Source organism: Pseudophryne corroboree, chromosome 1 (genome assembly GCF_028390025.1).
Source record: "Pseudophryne corroboree isolate aPseCor3 chromosome 1, aPseCor3.hap2, whole genome shotgun sequence".
Lineage (NCBI taxonomy): Eukaryota > Metazoa > Chordata > Amphibia > Anura > Myobatrachidae > Pseudophryne > Pseudophryne corroboree.
Window position 1 is genome coordinate 109,734,324 of NC_086444.1, and position 20,173 is coordinate 109,754,496.

The 20,173-nt window shown below is 47.3% G+C and overlaps 1 protein-coding gene across 1 annotated transcript in view; it reads left to right on the forward strand.

The window, feature by feature from the left end:
* The window catches only part of ITGA1 (integrin subunit alpha 1), a 334,632-nt gene extending 319,746 nt beyond the window's left edge, over positions 1–14,886 (forward strand). The window contains exons 28-31 of the mRNA XM_063964201.1: positions 1,920–2,024; positions 4,169–4,261; positions 12,412–12,528; positions 14,632–14,886. Coding sequence (XP_063820271.1) covers positions 1,920–2,024; positions 4,169–4,261; positions 12,412–12,528; positions 14,632–14,676 — 360 coding nt within the window. The 3' untranslated portion in view covers positions 14,677–14,886. The remainder of the gene's footprint in view (positions 1–1,919; positions 2,025–4,168; positions 4,262–12,411; positions 12,529–14,631) is intronic.
* Positions 14,887–20,173: the final 5,287 nt, after the last annotated feature.

The following is a 20,173-nucleotide window of genomic DNA, read 5'->3' on the forward strand; positions in this document are numbered from 1 at the left end:
TGCAGCCGTGCAAATGCATAGTCGCCGCCCACAGGGGAGTGTATTTTTGCTTTGCAAGTTTGCGAACGCGTGAGCAGCCGAGCGGAATGAAAAAGATTTTTGCAGTTTCTGAGTAGCTCTGGACTTACTCAGCCATTGCGATCACTTCAGTCTTTTTGGGGCCGGAATTGACGTCAGACACCCTCCCTGCAAACGCTTGGACACGCCTGCATTTTCCTACCACTCCCGGAAAACGGTCAGTTGCCACCCACAAATGCCCTCTTTCTGTCAATCTCCTTGCGATCGGCTGTGCGAATGGATTCTTCGTTAAATCCATCTCACAGCAACGATCCACTTTGTACCCGTACGACGTGCCTGCACATTGCGGTGCATACGCAAGCGCAGCAGTAACCTGTTCGCTGCGCAGCGAGCAATCAACTCAGAATGACCCCCATAGTCTCCACATTATTGGTGTGTTAAGCCATGTTTCTTAACTATAACTTATTGACACGGTTACGTCGATGTAAGCTTCTGCGCTCTGTTATCTGCCATTTTTAAGGCTCTGTAAAGTTCCCTAAAGTGCCAGACATCAGACAGGATGGACTAATGTTTATTGATAACTATGGGGCAGATGTATTAAGCCTGGAGAAGTGATAAAGCAGTGATAAGTGCAAGGTGATAACGCACCAGCCAATCAGCTCCAATATGTAAATTGGCAGTTAGGAGCTGATTGGATAGTGTGTTATCACTTCTCCAGGCTTAATACATCTGTCCCTATGTACCGTAAACTCTTTATAAATTAGAGTAAGCTAAACTGCAGTACCTAGAAAGAAAGGGAAGAGTATCGCCAGTGTCGGCCTGGGGCATGAAGGGCCCACCGGGGAACTGCAATGGTATGGGGCCATATTTAAGGATGTGGCCAGTCTCCAGAGGGGGTGTGGCCAGCTGCCACAGAGGCTTGACTAATCATTTATAGTAAAAACTGCTAGTGTCGTGCTTGATAATGTACCAGATTAATAACAGTAATGCAGAAAATACACCATGGTCCTGTGCACTAGAAGGCAACATATGCATAATGTATAATTCAAGTGCACAATCTGGAACCTGGTCCCTAGAAGAGAAGGTGGGCCCCTAGGCAGTGGGGCCCACCGGGGGTTGCCCCTGTAGGCCTGTCCAACCCTGAGTATCACCCATATAGAGGATAAAAATGTATGTTCAGCACTCAATCACATACATATGGGGGTAAATGTAATAGCCTGTGAGTTGCTGGAAGTGTGGAACTTTGTGCGAGTCTGTCTAGATCTTTAAAGCAGCAATCATATACAAGGCAGAATCAATCTTTTTTTGCTTTGTAAATGATTGCCATTTTAAAAATCTGGACAGACTCGCACAAAGTCCGGCAGCTCACAGGCTATTACATTTAGCCCATAGTATCTGTGCCACCACCTTTATAATCACGCTGTGGAACCCATGGCTACCAATGTTAGGGATATGGGGCCTAATTCAGACCTGATTGCAAAAGCAAAATCTTTCTCTAATGAGCAAAACCATGGGGGTAATTCTGAGTTGATCGCAGCAGCAAGTTTGTTAGCAGTTGGACAAAACCATGTGCACTGCAGGGGGGGACAGATATAACATTTGCAGAGAGAGTTAGATTTGGGTGGGTTACATTATTTCTGTGCAGGGTAAATGGCTGCTTTACTTCCAAAATAATGTCTTATTTGTCCCAATCAAGTTTGATTACAACAGTTAATTATATAAATAGCCACATTGCAATATAAAGAGTTTAATGCAAGATAGGCATTGACATCACTGAAGATTTCTGAAACCACGTATTTCAATTCAGGAGCTTGAAAATATTTCAGAAAAAGATATTAGTTGTACACTTTGTATGTATATATTCAACTATGTTATGTAAATAATAAGACATTATATAACAGGACTGCAAGAGAGTTAACTGCCCTGCGTTCTACTGCACTGTGGAGCCATCTGACATTACTCAAATCAATATCTCAATGAGAATATGGAAAGCAACGTTTATTAAGGTAATTGGATCCTACATTACACTTTTAAAGACGCCATCACCCTATTTTTATTTGCCTTTTTATTAGTGATGAGCGGATTCGGTTTTACTCGGTTTTACTCGGTTCTCAAAACGGCATCTTATTGGCTCACGGATGTCACGTGTTTTGGATAGCCAATAAGATGCCGTTTTGAGAACCGAGTAAAACCGAGTAAAACCGAGTAAAACCGAACCTCGCTCATCACTACTTTTTATTTGTCTTTTTAAATATAAACTGACTAAATTATTAAAGTATTCATGACAATAATTACATGAGCACACTTCAGACACTTAAGAAGTACTAAACACAATTGGTAGATTGGGGAATCTTTAACTCTGGGAAAAATGTCTGCAAATTATTTTTTTTGTGCCTTAACAAACATGAATCAGGCCCATAATTCTCACACATACTGTAAAGGTGCACACACTGTGAGATTTTGGCTATGTTCGATTTTGACTATGTGATATTGACTATGGCGGCGGCCCTCATTCCGAGTTGATCGCTCGCTAGCTGCTTTTAGCAGCAGTGCACACGCTAGGCCGCCGCCCTCTGGGAGTGTATCTTAGCTTAGCAGATGTGCGAACGAAAGGTTAGCAGAACTGCTCGAAAATCTTTTCATGCAGTTTCTGAGCAGCTCAAAACCTACTCCTACCTTGCGATCACTGCAGACAGTTTAGTTCCTGTTTTGACGTCACAAACACACCCTGCGTTCGGCCAGCCACTCCCCCGTTTCTCCAGACATGCCTGCGTTTTTACCTGTCACGCCTGCGTTTTTTAGCACACGCCCTGAAAACGGCCAGTTACCACCCAGAAACACCCACTTCCTGTCAATCACTCACCGATCAACAGAGCGACAGAAAAGCGTAGCTCGGCCTTGTGTAAAGCTGCATAGTTTTATGTGAAAGTACTTCGCGCGTGCGTACTGCGGCCCATACGCATGCGCAGAAATGCTGCTTTTTCACCTAATGGCCGCGCTGCGACCGAAAGCAGCTAGCGATCAACTCGGAATGTGTGTGCTTGCGATATTGGCTGAGGGGGTCATTATGACCTGATCGCTCGCTAGCTATTTTTTGCAGTGCTGTGATCAGGTCAAAACTCTGCAAAACTGCACATGCGTATGCACCGCAATGCGCAGGTGCATCGTACGGGTACAAAGCGGATCGGTTCTGGGCGATGGATTTAACGAAGAATCCATTCGCACAGCCGATCGCAAGAAGATTGACAGAAAGAGGGCATTTATGGGTGTCAACTGACCGTTTTCAGGGAGTGTTTGGAAAAACGCAGGCGTGTCCAAGCGTTTGCAGGGCGGGTATCTGATGTCAATTCCGGGAATGGACAGGCTGAAGTGATCGCAGCAGCTGAGTAAGTTCAGACCTACTCAGAAACTGCACAAAACTTTTTTGTACCGCTCGGCTGCACAAGCGTTCGCACACTGGCAAAGTGAAAATACACTCCCCCATAGGTGGCGACTATCTGATCACAGCGCTGCAAAAAATAGCTAGCGAGCGATCAACTCGGAATGACCCCCAATGTGCGATTTTGGCTAAGTGCCAGTTTTGACTATACTTTAGTATTAGATAGTTAAGACTGACTTGCCTGCACAGTCTATCAAGGCTTGTGATGCCGACCTCGCGGGACAGCGCATCGGGATCGAATCGGTATCGCAAGGTGGCTAACACCTTGCGATTTGCACTAACTTTCCGTGTGATTTTGACTATTTAGTCAAAATCGAAAGGCAATATCTCACCGTGTGTACACATCTTTAGTGTTACTGAGTCTGTTTGCACATTTTAGCCTGCTTTCAAATCTGTTGTTTTTGTCTGTCCCTAAATGCTCGTTTAACATCTTAAAGCATCTCGTTAATCATTATTGCGTGATAATCTTATGAACAATAGTACATCTTAAATCTATCCCTAGCATATACATTGCATGCTACAGAAAGTAACTACTACAGTATTTTGGATTATATCACTTTAAGAACAATTCATGCCTAGTGATGTGTAATCACTACATATAAACATAATGACATAACTACAGATTTGATTGTAGTATATTATGGTGTGGCTGATAAGCCTAACAGCACAGTATTTCCTGCAATGCTGAGTTCACATTATGCTGTTCTGCAGGCCAGTATCCACAGTCTGAATCTTGTTTTACGCGCTGTGCTGAAAAGTGAGAATCCGCTGATAGTCCTGAACAGTGAGAGTGAAACGTATGAGGTAAGTACAATACACTTTACAAAAACAATTTCTTTAAAATCCCTGAATTCACTCCATCCATACAGTGTAGTCCACTTGGGTCTCACCACTATTAACCAATAAGAGCAGCTTTCCCACTCTGACCAATCACAGCAAAGCTGCTCAGTATTGATTCAAATCTAACTCGCTGCCTAGCGTGTCAGTTGGGCTGTGGCTTCAGGATTGAAAAAAGTTTTGATACCATCAAAAACTTATTTCTCATACGTCCTAGAGGATGCTGGGGACGACATCAAGACCATGGGGTATAGACGGGATCCGCAGGAGACATGGGCACTCTAAAGACTTTTCATTGGGTGTGAACTGGCTCCTCCCTCTATGCCCCTCCTCCAGACCTCAGTTTTAGAAATGTGCCCAGGTCGACTGGATGCACTCTGAGGAGTTCTACTGAGTTTCTCTGAAAAGACTTATGTTAGGTTTTTTATTTTCAGGGAGATCTGCTGGCATCAGACTCCCTGCTTTGTGGGACTGAGGGGGCAGAAGCAGAACCAACTTCCTCAGAGTTTCATGGCTCTGCTTCTGGCTGACAGGACACCATTAGCTCCTGAAGGGAACTGAACGCTAGCCGTGTCTAGATGCTCACTCCCACAGCACGCCGTCACCCCCCTCACAGAGCCAGAAGTCAGAAGACAGGTGAGTATGAGAAGAATGATCTTCAATCAAGTAAGTGACGGCTGAGGTGCGGCGCGGCTGGCGGGAGCGCAGCGCGCCATTGTTGTCCACACACACAGGCACTGCGGGGGGCACCCTGGGCAGCAAGAAAAATACCTCAAACTGGCTAAAAGGGGACATAGGATGCCCAGGCACAGCCCTACCCCCGCCAGTATAAATATTATGAAAAGTTTCTGAGGTAAAAAGGGCAGAGCTTCTTCCTCAGGCAGCCAGCACACTACTCAGCGCCATTTTCTCTCTCTCCTCAGGCTGCAGAGAACACGCTGGTCCTCTCCTCCACTTCTGACAAGTACAGGGTGTTATAAAGGGGGGGCACAAAGCGATTGTGGTGCATTTGATGGTGTATATTACTATTAAAAGCGCTTTTGGGGTGTGGACATACTGTGTTCACAGGCAATACTGGCGCTGGGTTTGTGAACTGGCTGCTCCTATCCTGTGTCCCTCTGACAGATTTTACTGTGGGTCTGTCCCCAAAATAAGTCCCAGTGTGTCTGTGAGTGTGGTGTACACATGTGAGGCATGTCTGAGGCAAGGAGATCCTCCCCGGAGGAAGCCATTTTAGGGACACAGAGTTGTAATGTGGTGGCGCTACCGGCACACCAAAAGCCTGCATGGGTGAAAGAGCTACGTGACACTATGCATCTGATTAACCGTAGATTGGATAAGTCTGAATCTAAGGCTGTATGCTGGAGAAAATATGTGGAAGATGTGATTTTTCAGGATGCTGTTATTTCTTATGCAGGCGGCCCCTCTGGGTCACATAAGAGACCATTTGCAAATGTTGTAAACACTGATTCCGACACAGATTCTGATTCTTGTGTCGACAATAGTGAATCCAGAGAGATAGATCATAAATTGGCAAAAAGTATACAATACATGATTGTGGCTATAAGGGACGTCTTGGAGGTTACAGAAAGCACTCCTGTACCTCAGGAGAAAGCTTATTTATGTAAGGAAAAGAAATCCAAAGTCACGTTCCCTCCTTCACACGAACTAAAAGCTCTGTTTGAAGGGATGTGGGTGAATCCTGATAAAAAAAATTGTATTCCCAAAAGGATTCACATAGCTTATCCTTTCCCGGTTGAAGACAGGAAAAATTGGAAGTCACCCCCTGTGTTAGACAGTGCACTTTCCAGGTTGACAATGAAGGTAATTCTCCCTGCTCCTGGCACGACTTCTCTTAAAGAGCCGGCAGACCGCAAAATGGAAATGACATTGAAATCCATTTATGTTACCAATGGTACACTGCTCAGGCCCACTATTGCCTGCACATGGGTGAGTCGCGCTATTGAAAAATGGTCAGATAGCGTGTCATCAGAAATTGACACGATTGATAAAGATGAGATACTCCTTAAGTTAGGGAATATCAAGGAAGCAAAGAAGGATATTGGACTCTTCAGTTCACAAGCCGCTGCCATGGCAGTATCGGCTAGGCGGGCGTTATGGATTCGCCAGTGGAACGCGGATGCAGATTCCAAAAGAAACATGGAGGCTCTCCCATATAAAGGTGAGGCCTTATTTGGCGATGGCCTGGATGCGTTAGTCTCGGCGGCTACCGCAGGTAAGTCAACATTTTTGTCCTCTGCGCCTGCACCGGCAAAAAAGACCTATCACCCGCAAATGCAGTCCTTTCGGCCCAATAAATACAAAAAGACGAGAGGTTCCCCCTTCTTTGCAGGAAGGGGAAGGAGAAAGAAGCCCACACCGGCTCCAGGTTCCCAAGAGCAAAAGTCTACCCCTCATTCTGCCAAATCCCCAGCATGACGCTGGAACTCCCTTGCGGGAGGCCGCTCGGGTGGGGGCACGTCTCAAACTCTTCAGCCAGGATTGGATTCTGTCTGGCCTGGACCCCTGGGTGTTGCAAATTGTATCCCAGGGATACAAACTAGAGTTTCAAGACATTTCCCCATGACGATTTTTCAAATCGACCTTGCCAGCTTCTCCGCCAGAGAGAGAAGCAGTAACAGCGGCAATCCAAAAAATTATGTCAAGACCAGGTCATAGTCTGGTACCGTTGTCACAACAAGGGCAGGGTTTTTATTCAAGCCTTTTTGTTGTTCCGAAGCCGGACGGCTCGGTCAGACCGATCCTAAATCTAAAAAAATCTGAATTTCTTCCTGAAAAGGTTCAAGTTCAAGATGGAATCACTTCGGGCGGTGATTGCCAGTCTGGAGGAGGGGGACTACTTGGTGTCGGTGGACATAAAGGATGCTTACCTGCATGTTCCCATTTATCCTCCTCACCAGGCTTATCTGAGATTCGCGATTCAGGATTGCCATTACCAATTCCAGACGTTACCTTTCGGTCTCTCCACGGAGCCGAGGGTATTCACCAAGGTGATGGCGGAGATGATGGTCCTCCTTCGTCAGAAAGGAGTCAATATAATCCCTTATCTGGACGACCTCCTGATAAAGGCGAGATCCAGGGAGCAGTTATTACAAAACATATCCCTCTCCCTGTCAATACTCCAACAACACAGGTGGATCATACATTACCCAAAGTCACAGTTGGAACCGACGACAAGGTTATCTTTCCTCGGGATGATTCTGGACACAGAAGTTCAGAGAGTATTTCTTCTGCTGGAAAAGGCTCTGGAAATCCAGAAAATGCTAAAACACATATTGAAACCATCAAGTGTGTCGATCCATCAGTGCATTCGGTTGTTGGGAAAGATGGTGGCGGCCTACGAGGCCATACAGTTTGGCAGGTTCCATGCCAGAGTATTCCAGTGGGACCTGTTGGACAAGTGGTCGGGGTCACACCTACACATGCACAGAAAGATAATCCTGTCGTCAAAAACCAGGATTTCGCTCCTGTCGTGGTTGTACAGCTCTCACCTGCTAGAGGGACGCATGTTCGGCATTCAGGACTGGGTCCTAGTAACCACGGATGCAAGTCTCCGAGGATGGGGAGCAGTCTCTCAGGGAGAAAACTTCCAGGGACGTTGGTCACATCAGGAAGCCTGCCTTCACATAAACGTGCTGGAGCTAAGAGTCATTTACAACGGCCTTCAACAAGCGGTACATCTTCTTCAAGACCGTCCCGTGCAGATCCAGGCGGACAATGTAAAAGCAGTCGCATACATAAACAGGCAGGGCGGAACGAAAAGCAGAGCGGCAATGGCAGAGGCGATAAAAATCCTCAGCTGGGCAGAAAAACATCTATGAGCTCTGTCGGCAATATTCATTCCGGGAGTAGACAACTGGGAAGCAGACTTCCTCAGCAGACACGATCTCCATCCAGGAGAGTGGGGCCTCCACCAAGAAGTCTTCGCAGAGGTGACAAGTCTTTGGGGAGTTCCTCAAATAGACATGATGGCGTCTCGTCTCAACAAGAAGCTTCAGAGAAACTGTTCCAGGTCGAGAGACCCTCAAGCAGTAGCAGTGGATGCACTGGTGACCCAGTGGGTGTTTCCGTCAGTGTATGTTTTCCCTCCACTTCTGCTGATCCCAAAAGTACTCAGGATCATAAGAAAGACAAGGGTTCGAGCAATCTTCATTGCCCTAGACTGGACAAGAAGGGCTTGGTACCCAGATCTTCAGCAGTTACTCATAGGAGATCCTCGGCCTCTTCCTCCTCGGGAGGACCTGCTGCAGCAGGGGCCATGTGTGTACCAAGACTTACCGCGGCTACGTTTGACGGCATGGCTGTTGAGCACCGTATCCTAGCTAGGAAGGGTATTCCTAAGGAGGTCATCCCCACCCTTATTCAGGCCAGAAAGGGAGTAACGTCAAAACATTACCACCGTATTTGGAGAAAATATGTGTCTTGGTGTGAATCCAAGAAAGCTCCTACGGAAGAGTTTCACTTAGGACGTTTTCTCCATTTTTTGCAGGATGGTGTGGAGACGGGCCTACGATTGGGATCAATCAAGGTCCAAATTTCGGCCTTGTCAGTGTTCTTCCAAAAACAATTGGCCTCTCTTCCAGAGGTTCAGACCTTTGTGAAAGGGTTCTGCACATCCAGCCTCCATTCGTGCCTCCAGTGGCACCATGGGACCTTAACGTGGTATTGCAGTTCCTTCAATCGGATTGGTTTGAGCCTCTACAAAAGATAGAGTTGATGTTTCTCACTTGGAAAGTAGTGATGCTTTTGGCATTGGCATCCGCAAGACGGGTGTCTGAATTGGGGGCCTTGTCTCACAAGAGCCCTTACCTGATTTTCCATGAAGATAGGGCAGAGTTGCGGACTCGCCAACATTTTCTTCCAAAGGTGGTTTCTGCTTTTCACATAAACCAACCTATTGTGGTGCCAGTAGTTACTGACACAGTCACTGATTCAAAGTCTCTAGATGTGGTTAGAGCTTTAAAAATCTATGTTGCTAGAACAGCTCGTATACGGAAAACAGAGGCTCTGTGTGTCCTGTATGATCACAACAAGATTGGCTGTCAAGCTTCCAAGCAGACTATTGCACGTTGGATTAGAAATATGATTCAGCAAGCTCATACTACGGCTGGATTGCCGTTACCGACGTCGGTAAAGGCCCACTCCACTAGGAAGGTGGGCTCATCCTGGGCGGCTGCCTGGGGGGTCTCGGCATTACAACTTTGCCGAGCAGCTACTTTGTCAGGGTCAAACACATTTGTTAAGTTCTACAAGTTTGACACCTTGGCCGATGAGGACCTAAAGTTTGGTGAATCGGTGCTGCAGGGTCATCCGCACTCTCCCGCCCGTACTGGATCTTTGGTATAGACCCCATGGTCTTGATGTCGTCCCCAACATCCTTATGAGAAAATAGGATTTTGATAACCTACCGGTAAATCCCTTTTCTCCTAGTCCGTAGAGGATGCTGGGTGCCCATCCCAGTGCGTACTTTACCTGCAGTTTAGTTATTACAGTTACACAAGTTGTGTTATCTTGGTTTCAGCATGTTGCTGCAATTAGTTCATGCCTGTTGGCGTGTGTTATGTTGAATGCCATGTGTGCGGCATGGTTGAGGGTGTGAGTTGGTAGATATCTCACCACTAGTTAAGTAATTCCTTTCCTCAAAATGTCAGTCTCCCTGGGCACAGTTCCTACAACTGAGGTCTGGAGGAGGGGCATAGAGGGAGGAGCCAGTTCACACCCAATGAAAAGTCTTTAGAGTGCCCATGTCTCCTGCGGTTCCCGTCTATACCCCATGGTCTTGATGTCGTCCCCAGCATACTCTACGGACTAGGAGAAAAGGATTTACCGGTAGGTTATCAAAATCCTATTTTTACATTTTCAAGGGACTTAGGGGGTCTATTTACTAAGCTTTGGAGAGAGAGATCATAAAAGTGTAGCGAGATAGAGCAACAACCAATCAGCCCCGAACTGCTAAATGTTACAGACTATGGGGGAAATGTAATAGGGTGTGAGAATCAGAAAGTGAGAGATTTTGGTAAAATTCTCCTGTTTTTTTTTAAATGGCAATCGTTTACATGGCAAAATCAACTTGTAAATGATTGCCACTTTAAAAAAAAACAGGAGAAATTTACCAAAATCTCCCACTTTCTGATTCTCACACCCTATTACATTTCCCCGTGTTTCAAAAATGAGCCGATTAGTTGGTAGTTTATCTCTCTCTCCACTTTATGATATTGCTCTCCAAGGCTTAGTAAATAGACCTTTGTTAATCTAAAAACACTGCAAACTTCAAGTAAAATAACATACCTCCCAACATGACCCTCTCCAGGAGGGACAGAATGCTCTGCTCCTGGACTTCCCTCTTAATTTATGATTGCCATCACCTGTGCTGAAACACCTTTGTTATCCATTAACCCATGGGTTCCCAAACTGTGCGCCGCGGCTCCCTGGGGTGCCGCAGCGCTGTCACAGGGGTGCCGCCACCGCAGCCTTAGCCGGAGCCAGAGAGTATGGAAGGGGAGAGTGTGTGCTGCAGGAGCGTCCAGGCTAGTCAGCCGGGGGAAGGAGGTGCGTGCTGCCGTCCAGAGTGTACTTAACCGGGGGTGAAGTGCGGCCCGTCTGGAGCGGCGTCTAGTAAGTAATTAGCGGGGGGGGGGGAGGAGAGGAGAGCGCGGGCGGCTGGAGCGGCCGTCAGTGCGGGCGATGCTCGCGCGTGTAATCAGCTGGCGCCGTGGGGGGAAGGAGCGTGCGGAATGTCACAGAGTCACCCGTCGGGGTGGGGGGTGGCGAGGAGGAGAAGAAGATGTTGTGCTCTCAGGTGCAAGGAGGGCGGGGCGGAGGTAAATGGTGACTGGAGTCACCCGGCTGGGAAGGGGTGGTTTTGTGCGGGATGTCACGGAGTCACCTGTCGGGTTGGGGGGGAGAGAGGAGAGGAGAGGGGGGAGTGGGGTGGGAGGAGAAGAAGATGTTGTGCTCTCAGGTGCAGGGGGGGGGGAGTAACCGGTGACTGGAGTCACCTGGCTGGGAAGGGGTGGTGATGTGCAGGATGTGCTCGTGTGCAGGGGGAACTTGTGGTCTATAAATACAATTTACTTCATTTAATATTTTATTCTAAATTTGTCAATAAGAAATTTTTGGCCTTGGGGTGCCGTGAAAAAAATTCTGATGTTCTAGGGTGCCGTGATTCAAAAAATTTTGGGAACCACTGCATTAACCTGTTCAAAACAGGTGCCGGCAATCATAAATTAAGAGAAAAGTCCAGAAGCAGAGCATTGTGTCCCTCCTGGAGAGGGTCATGTTTGGAGGTATGAAATAAGAACAAAAACACAAGCACAAGGAAGGTTGTAACTGACCACTGTGGTTGATTATGATAAGGGGGATATTCAATTTCCGCCGATGAAGCTTCGGGTGATATTTCATCGTTTTTTTCACCCGGACGCCGGTGAAACAAATCCCCGTAAAGCCGCGGCATGCTCTGGTTTATCAGGGCTAATTTAATAGCCCCCCCGGCAATATTTTTACACCCGACAGTACGTGCGGGTAATTGAATATCCCCCTAAGTTTTAAGTGCAAGTATGTTAAATCTCTATACATGGTGGACTTTCCATCCAGAATCATAGATGTATAGTAAATAAAGACTTAGGGCGGGATGTGCTAACGTGAAAATGCGGCCAAAGCGTTGCATTTCTGACATGTATTAACACCCGGCCGCTGGGTTTCCGATGCGACGGGTAATGCCAGCAAAAGCTGGCATTAGCCTGTAGTAGCCTATGGGCTTCTTTCCACTCCCGTGCTGTAGAAGGATTCCGATCGGATCCCTCCCAGCATCCCTGCAGCTGCCGTGTCTCTCTGAAGCTGCCGTGTCTCTCTTATCGGGAGAGCTGTCCTCTGCGATACTAATCGCGTATGTTAGTACATTTGCGATTAGTATAAATGTGGTAAGTGACGGGATATACCACAAAGGCTTGGTACATCCCACCATAAAGCTTAATTTATCCTAATCAAAAATATCTTTAGACCATACAACCATACCATATGTTCTGTATGTATGATATTTAGCAACTTTCACATTACGAGTGGTTCTGTGTTTATTGTCTGATTTTCTTACATTGCAGACAATGATTAAGATATCTAAAGAGCTGGAGCGCAGCAGGGTGCCCCTCTGGGTCATCCCATTAAGTATCATTATTGGACTGCTCATTCTCGCCCTCATCATATTTGCAATGTGGAAAGTGAGTATGACAGGGAAAGTATCACTGGAGGTTGTCATTCTGTTTATCCTCACAGTAACATCACACTCTATGCCAGAGCTTCCCAAACGCGGTCCTCAAGGCACCCCAATGGTCCAGGTTTTAGGTATATCCACGGCTCAGCACAGATGGTTAAATCAAATTGACTAAGGTGCTAATTAAGTCACCTGTGACCAAGCATGGATACATTTAAAACCAGGACCGTTGGGGTGCCTTGAGGACCGCATTTGGGAACCTCTGCTCCATGCACAGTGGGGCTCATTCAGAGTTGCACGCTGGTCCATTTGGGTGACAGATCTTGCTGTTACCTGCATTGCACATGCACCATAACCCAGCATTTGTAACTCTGAGGGACTATCAGCAATTCAGAGTTTTATTTATTCCAGTCGCATAACTTGTATATGAGTGGGTGTAACTGGGCAGCAATGGGGCGTTTGCGAGTTGGATAAGTTCAGTTGACATGGAGAAAGAATGGCGAGCTGTTCAGAGGTGAGCGTGCGCAGAGAGATCCGGCTGATTTCAGATGGTTTTTTTGCACCAAGGTTAGTACACCAAGGTAGTGCTGGTGCAAAGGTGAACAAATAGTGATTACGACTTCTTTCACAAACGTATACAGTAGATAAGCAGGGGTAGTGCCGCCATGTAGAGGGAGCCAACTCTGAACACAGGTGAAGATCCACCTTTATTTTTGTGCAGGCATTGTGGCTGCATCTGCGATGTGACTCTGAACCAACCCCAGTATCATGGCTCCTCCCATTATCCATCTAATTGTTGGCACTTCACATAATATAATACAACTAGTAAAGGGAGCCGGCATATGCCAGGTCACCCTAGTCGGCCTTCCGCTCCACCCTGCCCCACCCACACTCCACCCAAGCCCGCCCCCTCCATCCCCACATAATACCATGTTCCCGAAGCCTGAAGAGTGGTACTCCGCCCTCTATGGTCTGTCCCGTCACTGAGGTAGTAGCTGTTGGCTCCTGAGACTCGCAACCCGGCTCTCTCGCCTACATATAAGAGACTGGACAGACCTTACCGGATTATTGTATAGCTGGATGAGCTACTTATGATCTAGTAAAATCATGGTGGTAACATGTTCTGAAGCTAATCAGCATTCATGGGCCATAACACAGTGCATGGATTCAAATTTTAAAATAAAAACATTATAATGAAACATTTAAGATACTGATGGCTTCAAAAATGCAAAACACTAAGGGGTTCATTTATTAAAGTGTGGTTTTTTTAGAAGTGGAGATGTTGCCCATAGCAACCAATCAGAGTCTATCTATTATCTTCTAGAAGGTGTTAGATAAATGTTAAGTAGAGTCTGATTGGTTGCTATGGGCAACATCTCCACTTCTAAAAAAAAAAAAAAAAAACACATTTGAGTAAATTTACCCCTAATAGTACACTTTGACAGTTAATAGATAAAATATAGATATTGTGATTTACTTATCCCTGGGTCAAAAGACACTATAGGGGCTATTTACTTAGCCTTGGATGGAGATAAATTCGCTGGAGATAAAGTACCAGCCAATCAGCTCCTGTCTTGTCACAGGCTCTATGAAAAATGACAGGAGCCGATTGGCTGGTACTTTATCACCAGTGACTTTATGTCCATCCAAGGCTTAGTAAATAGACCCCCTAAATCTACCTCTCCATGGATTCAAGACTGAAAAATCTGTCATTACATGGTGTAAGATACAGAATCCTTGCTAGTGAAACAGGACACGGGTGAATATCCTACATCTGCTGTGTGGATAGAAACATATAGGGCGGCGATATTGCTATATACCATATTTAAGAGCAGTACTCCTTAGAAGGTACAAAGGTCTCAGGCCTTCCACCCAATGGCATTTGTACTTATGTAATGGGAAATAATAGATTCCAATGTTAGACTCACATCATACTTGCCTATTCCCCCGGAATTTCAGATCACGCCCAAAACTCCTGAGAATTGGCCGGAGTTGTGGTGGCGCAAATCCGTTCATTTGTGAAAGTGATTACAAATCAATAAAGTTATTAAATAAATTATGTTTACTGAAATGATCTAAATGTAAATGTTTCTGCTTCTGTGTCTTACAGCTCGGCTTCTTCAAAAGGCCACTGAAAAAGAAAATGGAAGAATGAGAAATTCTTTTCTATGAACACATTCTGTTAATACTTGAATATTGTGTCAGCCTCACAGAAGCCTGTCTGGCAGCGGTCATGGATGTGCTGCAAGAGGTGCTATATGCTGTGAGGTGGGACGTCAGCGCTGACGTCACCTCCCGACACCGGCACACCACATTAGCAAAAGGCGGCAATGGCTCTGCCCAGATGTGTCGTCCAATGCAAGGTGCTCACCCTGCCCTATAGCAGGCACACTCCTGTTTTCAGGGGTTTATTGTAATTAGTTTCACTTTATTTTGCCTTTGTCTTCATATTAGGTTGTTTTATGCTTTGATGGGACAATTGGGCAACCACAACAGTATCCCAAACTGAACCCTCATATATACTGTATAGCAGCAATGGGACCCTAGATTTGTACTTAGGGGGTCATTCCGAGTTGTTCGCTCGCAAGCGGATTTTAGCAGATTTGCTCATGCTAAGCCGCCGCCTACTGGGAGTGAATCTTAGCATCTTAAAATTGCGAACGATGTATTCGCAATATTGCGATTACACACCTCGTAGCAGTTTCTGAGTAGCTCCAGACTTACTCGGCATCTGCGATCAGTTCAGTGCTTGTCGTTCCTGGTTTGACGTCACAAACACACCCAGCGTTCGCCCAGACACTCCTCCGTTTCTCCGGCCACTCCTGCGTTTTTTCCGGAAACGGTAGCGTTTTTACCCACACGCCCATAAAACGGCCTGTTTCCGCCCAGTAACACCCATTTCCTGTCAATCACATTACGATCGCCAGAACGATGAAAAAGCCGTGAGTAAAATTCCTAAGTGCATAGCAAATTTACTTGGCGCAGTCGCAGTGCGAACATTGCGCATGCGCATTAAGCGGAAAAACGCTGCGATGCGAAGATTTTTACCGAGCGAACAACTCGGAATGAGGGCCTTAGTCTTTATGTTCTCCTCATGCTTCCGTGAGTTTATTCCCAACTGAGAGGATTATTGGCAGCTGACTAAATATGTCCTCTTGAGTGTGGTCTTGGCGTGTGTTTGTGGGAACTGTGGTAGAAAATTAGCCTGTAAACCTGTGGTGGAAGTTCGACCATGGTGCTTGGAGGCAGGTTCCACTCCCTTTCGTCCCGCCACTCGTCAGAAATGAACCTAAGACCCCCCCCACACACACACACTGCCCCGTAAAAGACTCATGGATCTACAGCTTAAGGAAGCAGGTATCCAATGTGCATACGGGGAGTGAAGAAGGCATTCCTTCACTCTCACCACTTCCTCTGGGAATTCCTCCCCTGTTGTGAACTCCACAATCATTCTCAGATTGCACAGCGATGCTGCCACTATTTAAGGTTAATAATACTTGCCCTGGTGTGGACGAGAAGCAATGTGTGGTTACCAAATTATCAGTGCATGTGTTTGGCAGACAGAACTGCACCGTCCTAGTGTTCTATGGCTAATTCATGTCTGTCACTTCTCTATTGCAATAAAGGGAATTTACTCCAGCCTGTATAAGTGCAGAATTATACATAAGCCACTTCCCTATGATAGCTACTCCAAGAGCCAGATCAGCCGTAAAGCAACCAAGGTTCCTGCCTACGGCCATCTGGGCACTGAGTGGCATTCATTTCTGGGTAAAAACAGACAGAATCAGAGGTAGGAAGGCCCTGCTCGCAAGCTTGCAATCTGTAGGGAAATAGGCATTGATACACAAGGGGTGGTCTTCAGTATGCCGAATGTCGGGATCCCGGCGCACAGTATACCGGCGTCGGGATCCCTACACCCGGCATACCGACAGCTATTCTCCCTCGTGGGGTGTCCACGACCCCCCTGGAGGGAGAAGCGCGCCACCGTGCCCGCAGCGTGGCGAGCGCAGCGTGGCGAGAGCAGCGAGCCCGCAAGGGGCTCCTTTGCACTCGCCACACTGTCGGTATGCCGGCAGGTCAGGCTCCCGGCGCCGCCATGCTGGTCGCCGGGAGCCCGGCCGCCGGCATACCATACTACACCCATACACAAGGATAGATGCTATTGCATAATGGTTCACCAGAATGCAAAGGTTCTTAATGGGCTGTATGATAAGGTCACCTAGCAATGTTGGCCTGGGGTCAGGAGGAAGGGAAAGTGAAGAAAGATAAAATATGTGAGGATATGTACGGACTGTACAGAGGGGATGTAACTGGATAGGAAAGTTTATGAAAGTAATATGAGCGGTTCTGGAATTCAATAAGCGTGCCTGCAGAGGTGAGTTTTCAGGGAATGCTTGAAGGTTTGGAGACTAGAGGACAATTTTATTGTGCATGGTAGGGCATTCCACAGAGTGAGTGCAGCCCAAACAAAGACCTGCAATCATGAATGGGAGTGAGTAATGCGTGTGGATGAGAGACGCAGATCTTGTGCAGAGCGGAGAGGTCGGGTAGGGAGATGTTTTGAGATAAGTGAAGCGATGTACATTGGTGTAGTTTGGTTAATGGCTTTGTGGGTGAGTAAAAGTATTTTATATTGAATACAGGTAACCAATGGAGGGACTGACCGAATGGATCCACAGACAATGAATGTCTAGCGAGGAAAATCAGCCTCGCAGCTGCATTTAAAATGCATGGTAGTGGTGAGAGCCTATTTTTGGGAAGCAAATGGATGCGGTGAAGGGGCCCCAAACCAGTATGCTGCGTAGGGCCCCGTGGAGCCCCAAACATGCTCTAGCACTGAGACCTGTGTGGAGTACAATATAAAACAATCTCCTATAAATCCACTTAATTGTTCTATTATCTACGAAACCAAAACCTAAAAAGGAAGTAAGAATACGGCCAATAGTTCCGTATTGTTAAAGAAAAATAAGATTTTACTCACCGGTAAATCTATTTCTCGTAGTCCGTAGTGGATGCTGGGGACTCTGTAAGGACCATGGGGAATAGACGGGCTCCGCAGGAGACTGGGCACTCTAAGAAAGATTTAGTACTACTGGTGTGCACTGGCTCCTCCCTCTATGCCCCTCCTCCAGACCTCAGTTAAGGAAACTGTGCCCGGAAGAGCTGACATTATAAGGAAAGGATTTTGGAATCCAGGGTAAGACTCATACCAGCCACACCAATCACACCGTATAACTTGTGATAAACTTACCCAGTCAACAGTATGAACAACAACAGAGCATCAACAATGGATGCCCACATAAAATAACTCTTTATTAAGCAATAACTATGTACAAGTATTGCAGAAAATCCGCACTTGGGACGGGCGCCCAGCATCCACTACGGACTACGAGAAATAGATTTACCGGTGAGTAAAATCTTATTTTCTCTAACGTCCTAGTGGATGCTGGGGACTCCGTAAGGACCATGGGGATTATACCAAAGCTCCCAAACGGGCGGGAGAGTGCGATGACTCTGCAGCACCGAATGGGCAAACACAAGGTCCTCCTCAGCCAGGGTATCAAACTCGTACAACTTAGCAAATGTGTTTGTACCCGACCAAGTAGCTGCTCGGCAAAGCTGTAATGCCGAGACCCCTCGGACAGCCGCCCAAGAAGAGCCCACCTTCCTAGTGGAATGGGCTTTCACTGATTTTGGATGCGGCAAACCAGCCGCAGAATGAGCCTGCTGAATCGTGCTACAGATCCAGCGAGCAATGGTTTGCTTTGAAGCAGGAGCACCCAGCTTGTTGGATGCATACAGGATAAACAGCGAGTCAGTCTTCCTGACTCCAGCCGTCCTGGCTACATAGATCTTCAAAGCCCTGACTACATCTAGCAACTTGGAATCCTCCAAGTCACGAGTAGCCGCAGGCACCACAATAGGTTGGTTCAAATGAAAAGATGACACCACCTTCGGCAGAAATTGCGGACGAGTCCGTAATTCTGCCCTGTCCATATGGAAAACCAGATAGGGGCTTTTACATGACAAAGCCGCCAATTCTGACACACGCCTAGCCGAAGCTAAGGCCAATAGCATGACCACCTTCCACGTGAGATACTTTAGCTCCACGGTCTTAAGTGGCTCAAACCAGTGGGATTTCAGGAAACCCAACACCACGTTGAGATCCCAAGGTGCCACTGGTGGCACAAAAGGGGGCTGAATATGCAGCACTCCCTTAACAAACGTCTGAACTTCAGGAAGAGAAGCCAGTTCCTTTTGAAAGAAAATGGATAGGGCCGAAATCTGGACCTTTATGGACCCCAACTTCAGGCCCATAGTCACTCCAGACTGTAGGAAGTGCAGGTAACGACCCAACTGGAATTCCTCTGTAGGGGCCTTTCTGGCCTCACACCAGGCAACATATTTTCGCCATATACGGTGATAGTGTCTTGCTGTCACGTCCTTCCTAGCCTTTATCAGCGTAGGAATAACTTCCTCCGGAATGCCTTTTTCCGCTAGGATCCTGCGTTCAACCGCCATGCCGTCAAACGCAGCCGCGGTAAGTCTTGGAACAGACAGGGCCCCTGTTGCAACAGGTCCTGTCTGAGAGGCAGAGGCCACGGGTCCTCTGTGAGCATTTCTTGCAGTTCCGGGTACCAAGTCCTTCTTGGCCAATCCGGAACAATGAGTATTGTTCTCACTCCTCTTCTTCTTACGATTCTCAGCACCTTGGGTATGAGAGGAAGAGGAGGAAACACATAGACCGACTGGAACACCCACGGTGTTACCAGTGCGTCCACAGCTATCGCCTGAGGGTCTCTTGACCTAGCGCAATACCTTTGTAGCTTTTTGTTGAGACGGGACGCCATCATGTCTACCTGTGGCAGTTCCCATCGATTTGTAATCTGAGTGAAGACTTCGTGATGAAGTCCCCATTCTCCCGGGAGGAGGTCGTGCCTGCTGAGGAAGTCTGCTTCCCAGTTGTCCACTCCCGGAATGAACACTGCTGACAGTGCTTGCACGTGATTTTCCGCCCAACGAAGAATCCTGGTGGCTTCCGCCATCGCCACTCTGCTTCTTGTGCCGCCCTGGCTGTTTACATGAGCCACTGCGGTGATGTTGTCTGACTGAATCAGCACCGGTTGGTTTCGAAGCAGAGGCTCCGCTTGACTCAGGGCGTTGTATATGGCCCTTAGTTCCAGGATATTTATGTGCAGACAAGCCTCCTGACTTGACCACAACCCTTGGAAGTTTCTTCCCTGAGTGACTGCCCCCCACCCTCGGAGGCTCGCATCCGTGGTCACCAGGACCCAGTCCTGTATGCCGAACCTGCGGCCCTCGAGAAGGTGAGCACTCTGTAGCCACCACAGAAGAGACACTCTGGCCCTCGGGGACAGGGTGATCAGCCGATGCATCTGAAGATGCGATCCGGACCACTTGTCCAACAGATCCCATTGAAAGATCCTCGCATGGAACCTGCCGAAGGGAATGGCTTCGTATGATGCCACCATCTTTCCCAGGACTCGCGTGCAGCGATGCACCGACACCTGTTTCGGTCTTAAGAGGTCTCTGACTAGAGTCACAAGCTCTTGAGCCTTCTCCGCCGGGAGAAATACCTTCTTCTGGTCCGTGTCCAGAATCATGCCCAGAAAAGGCAGACGCGTTGTAGG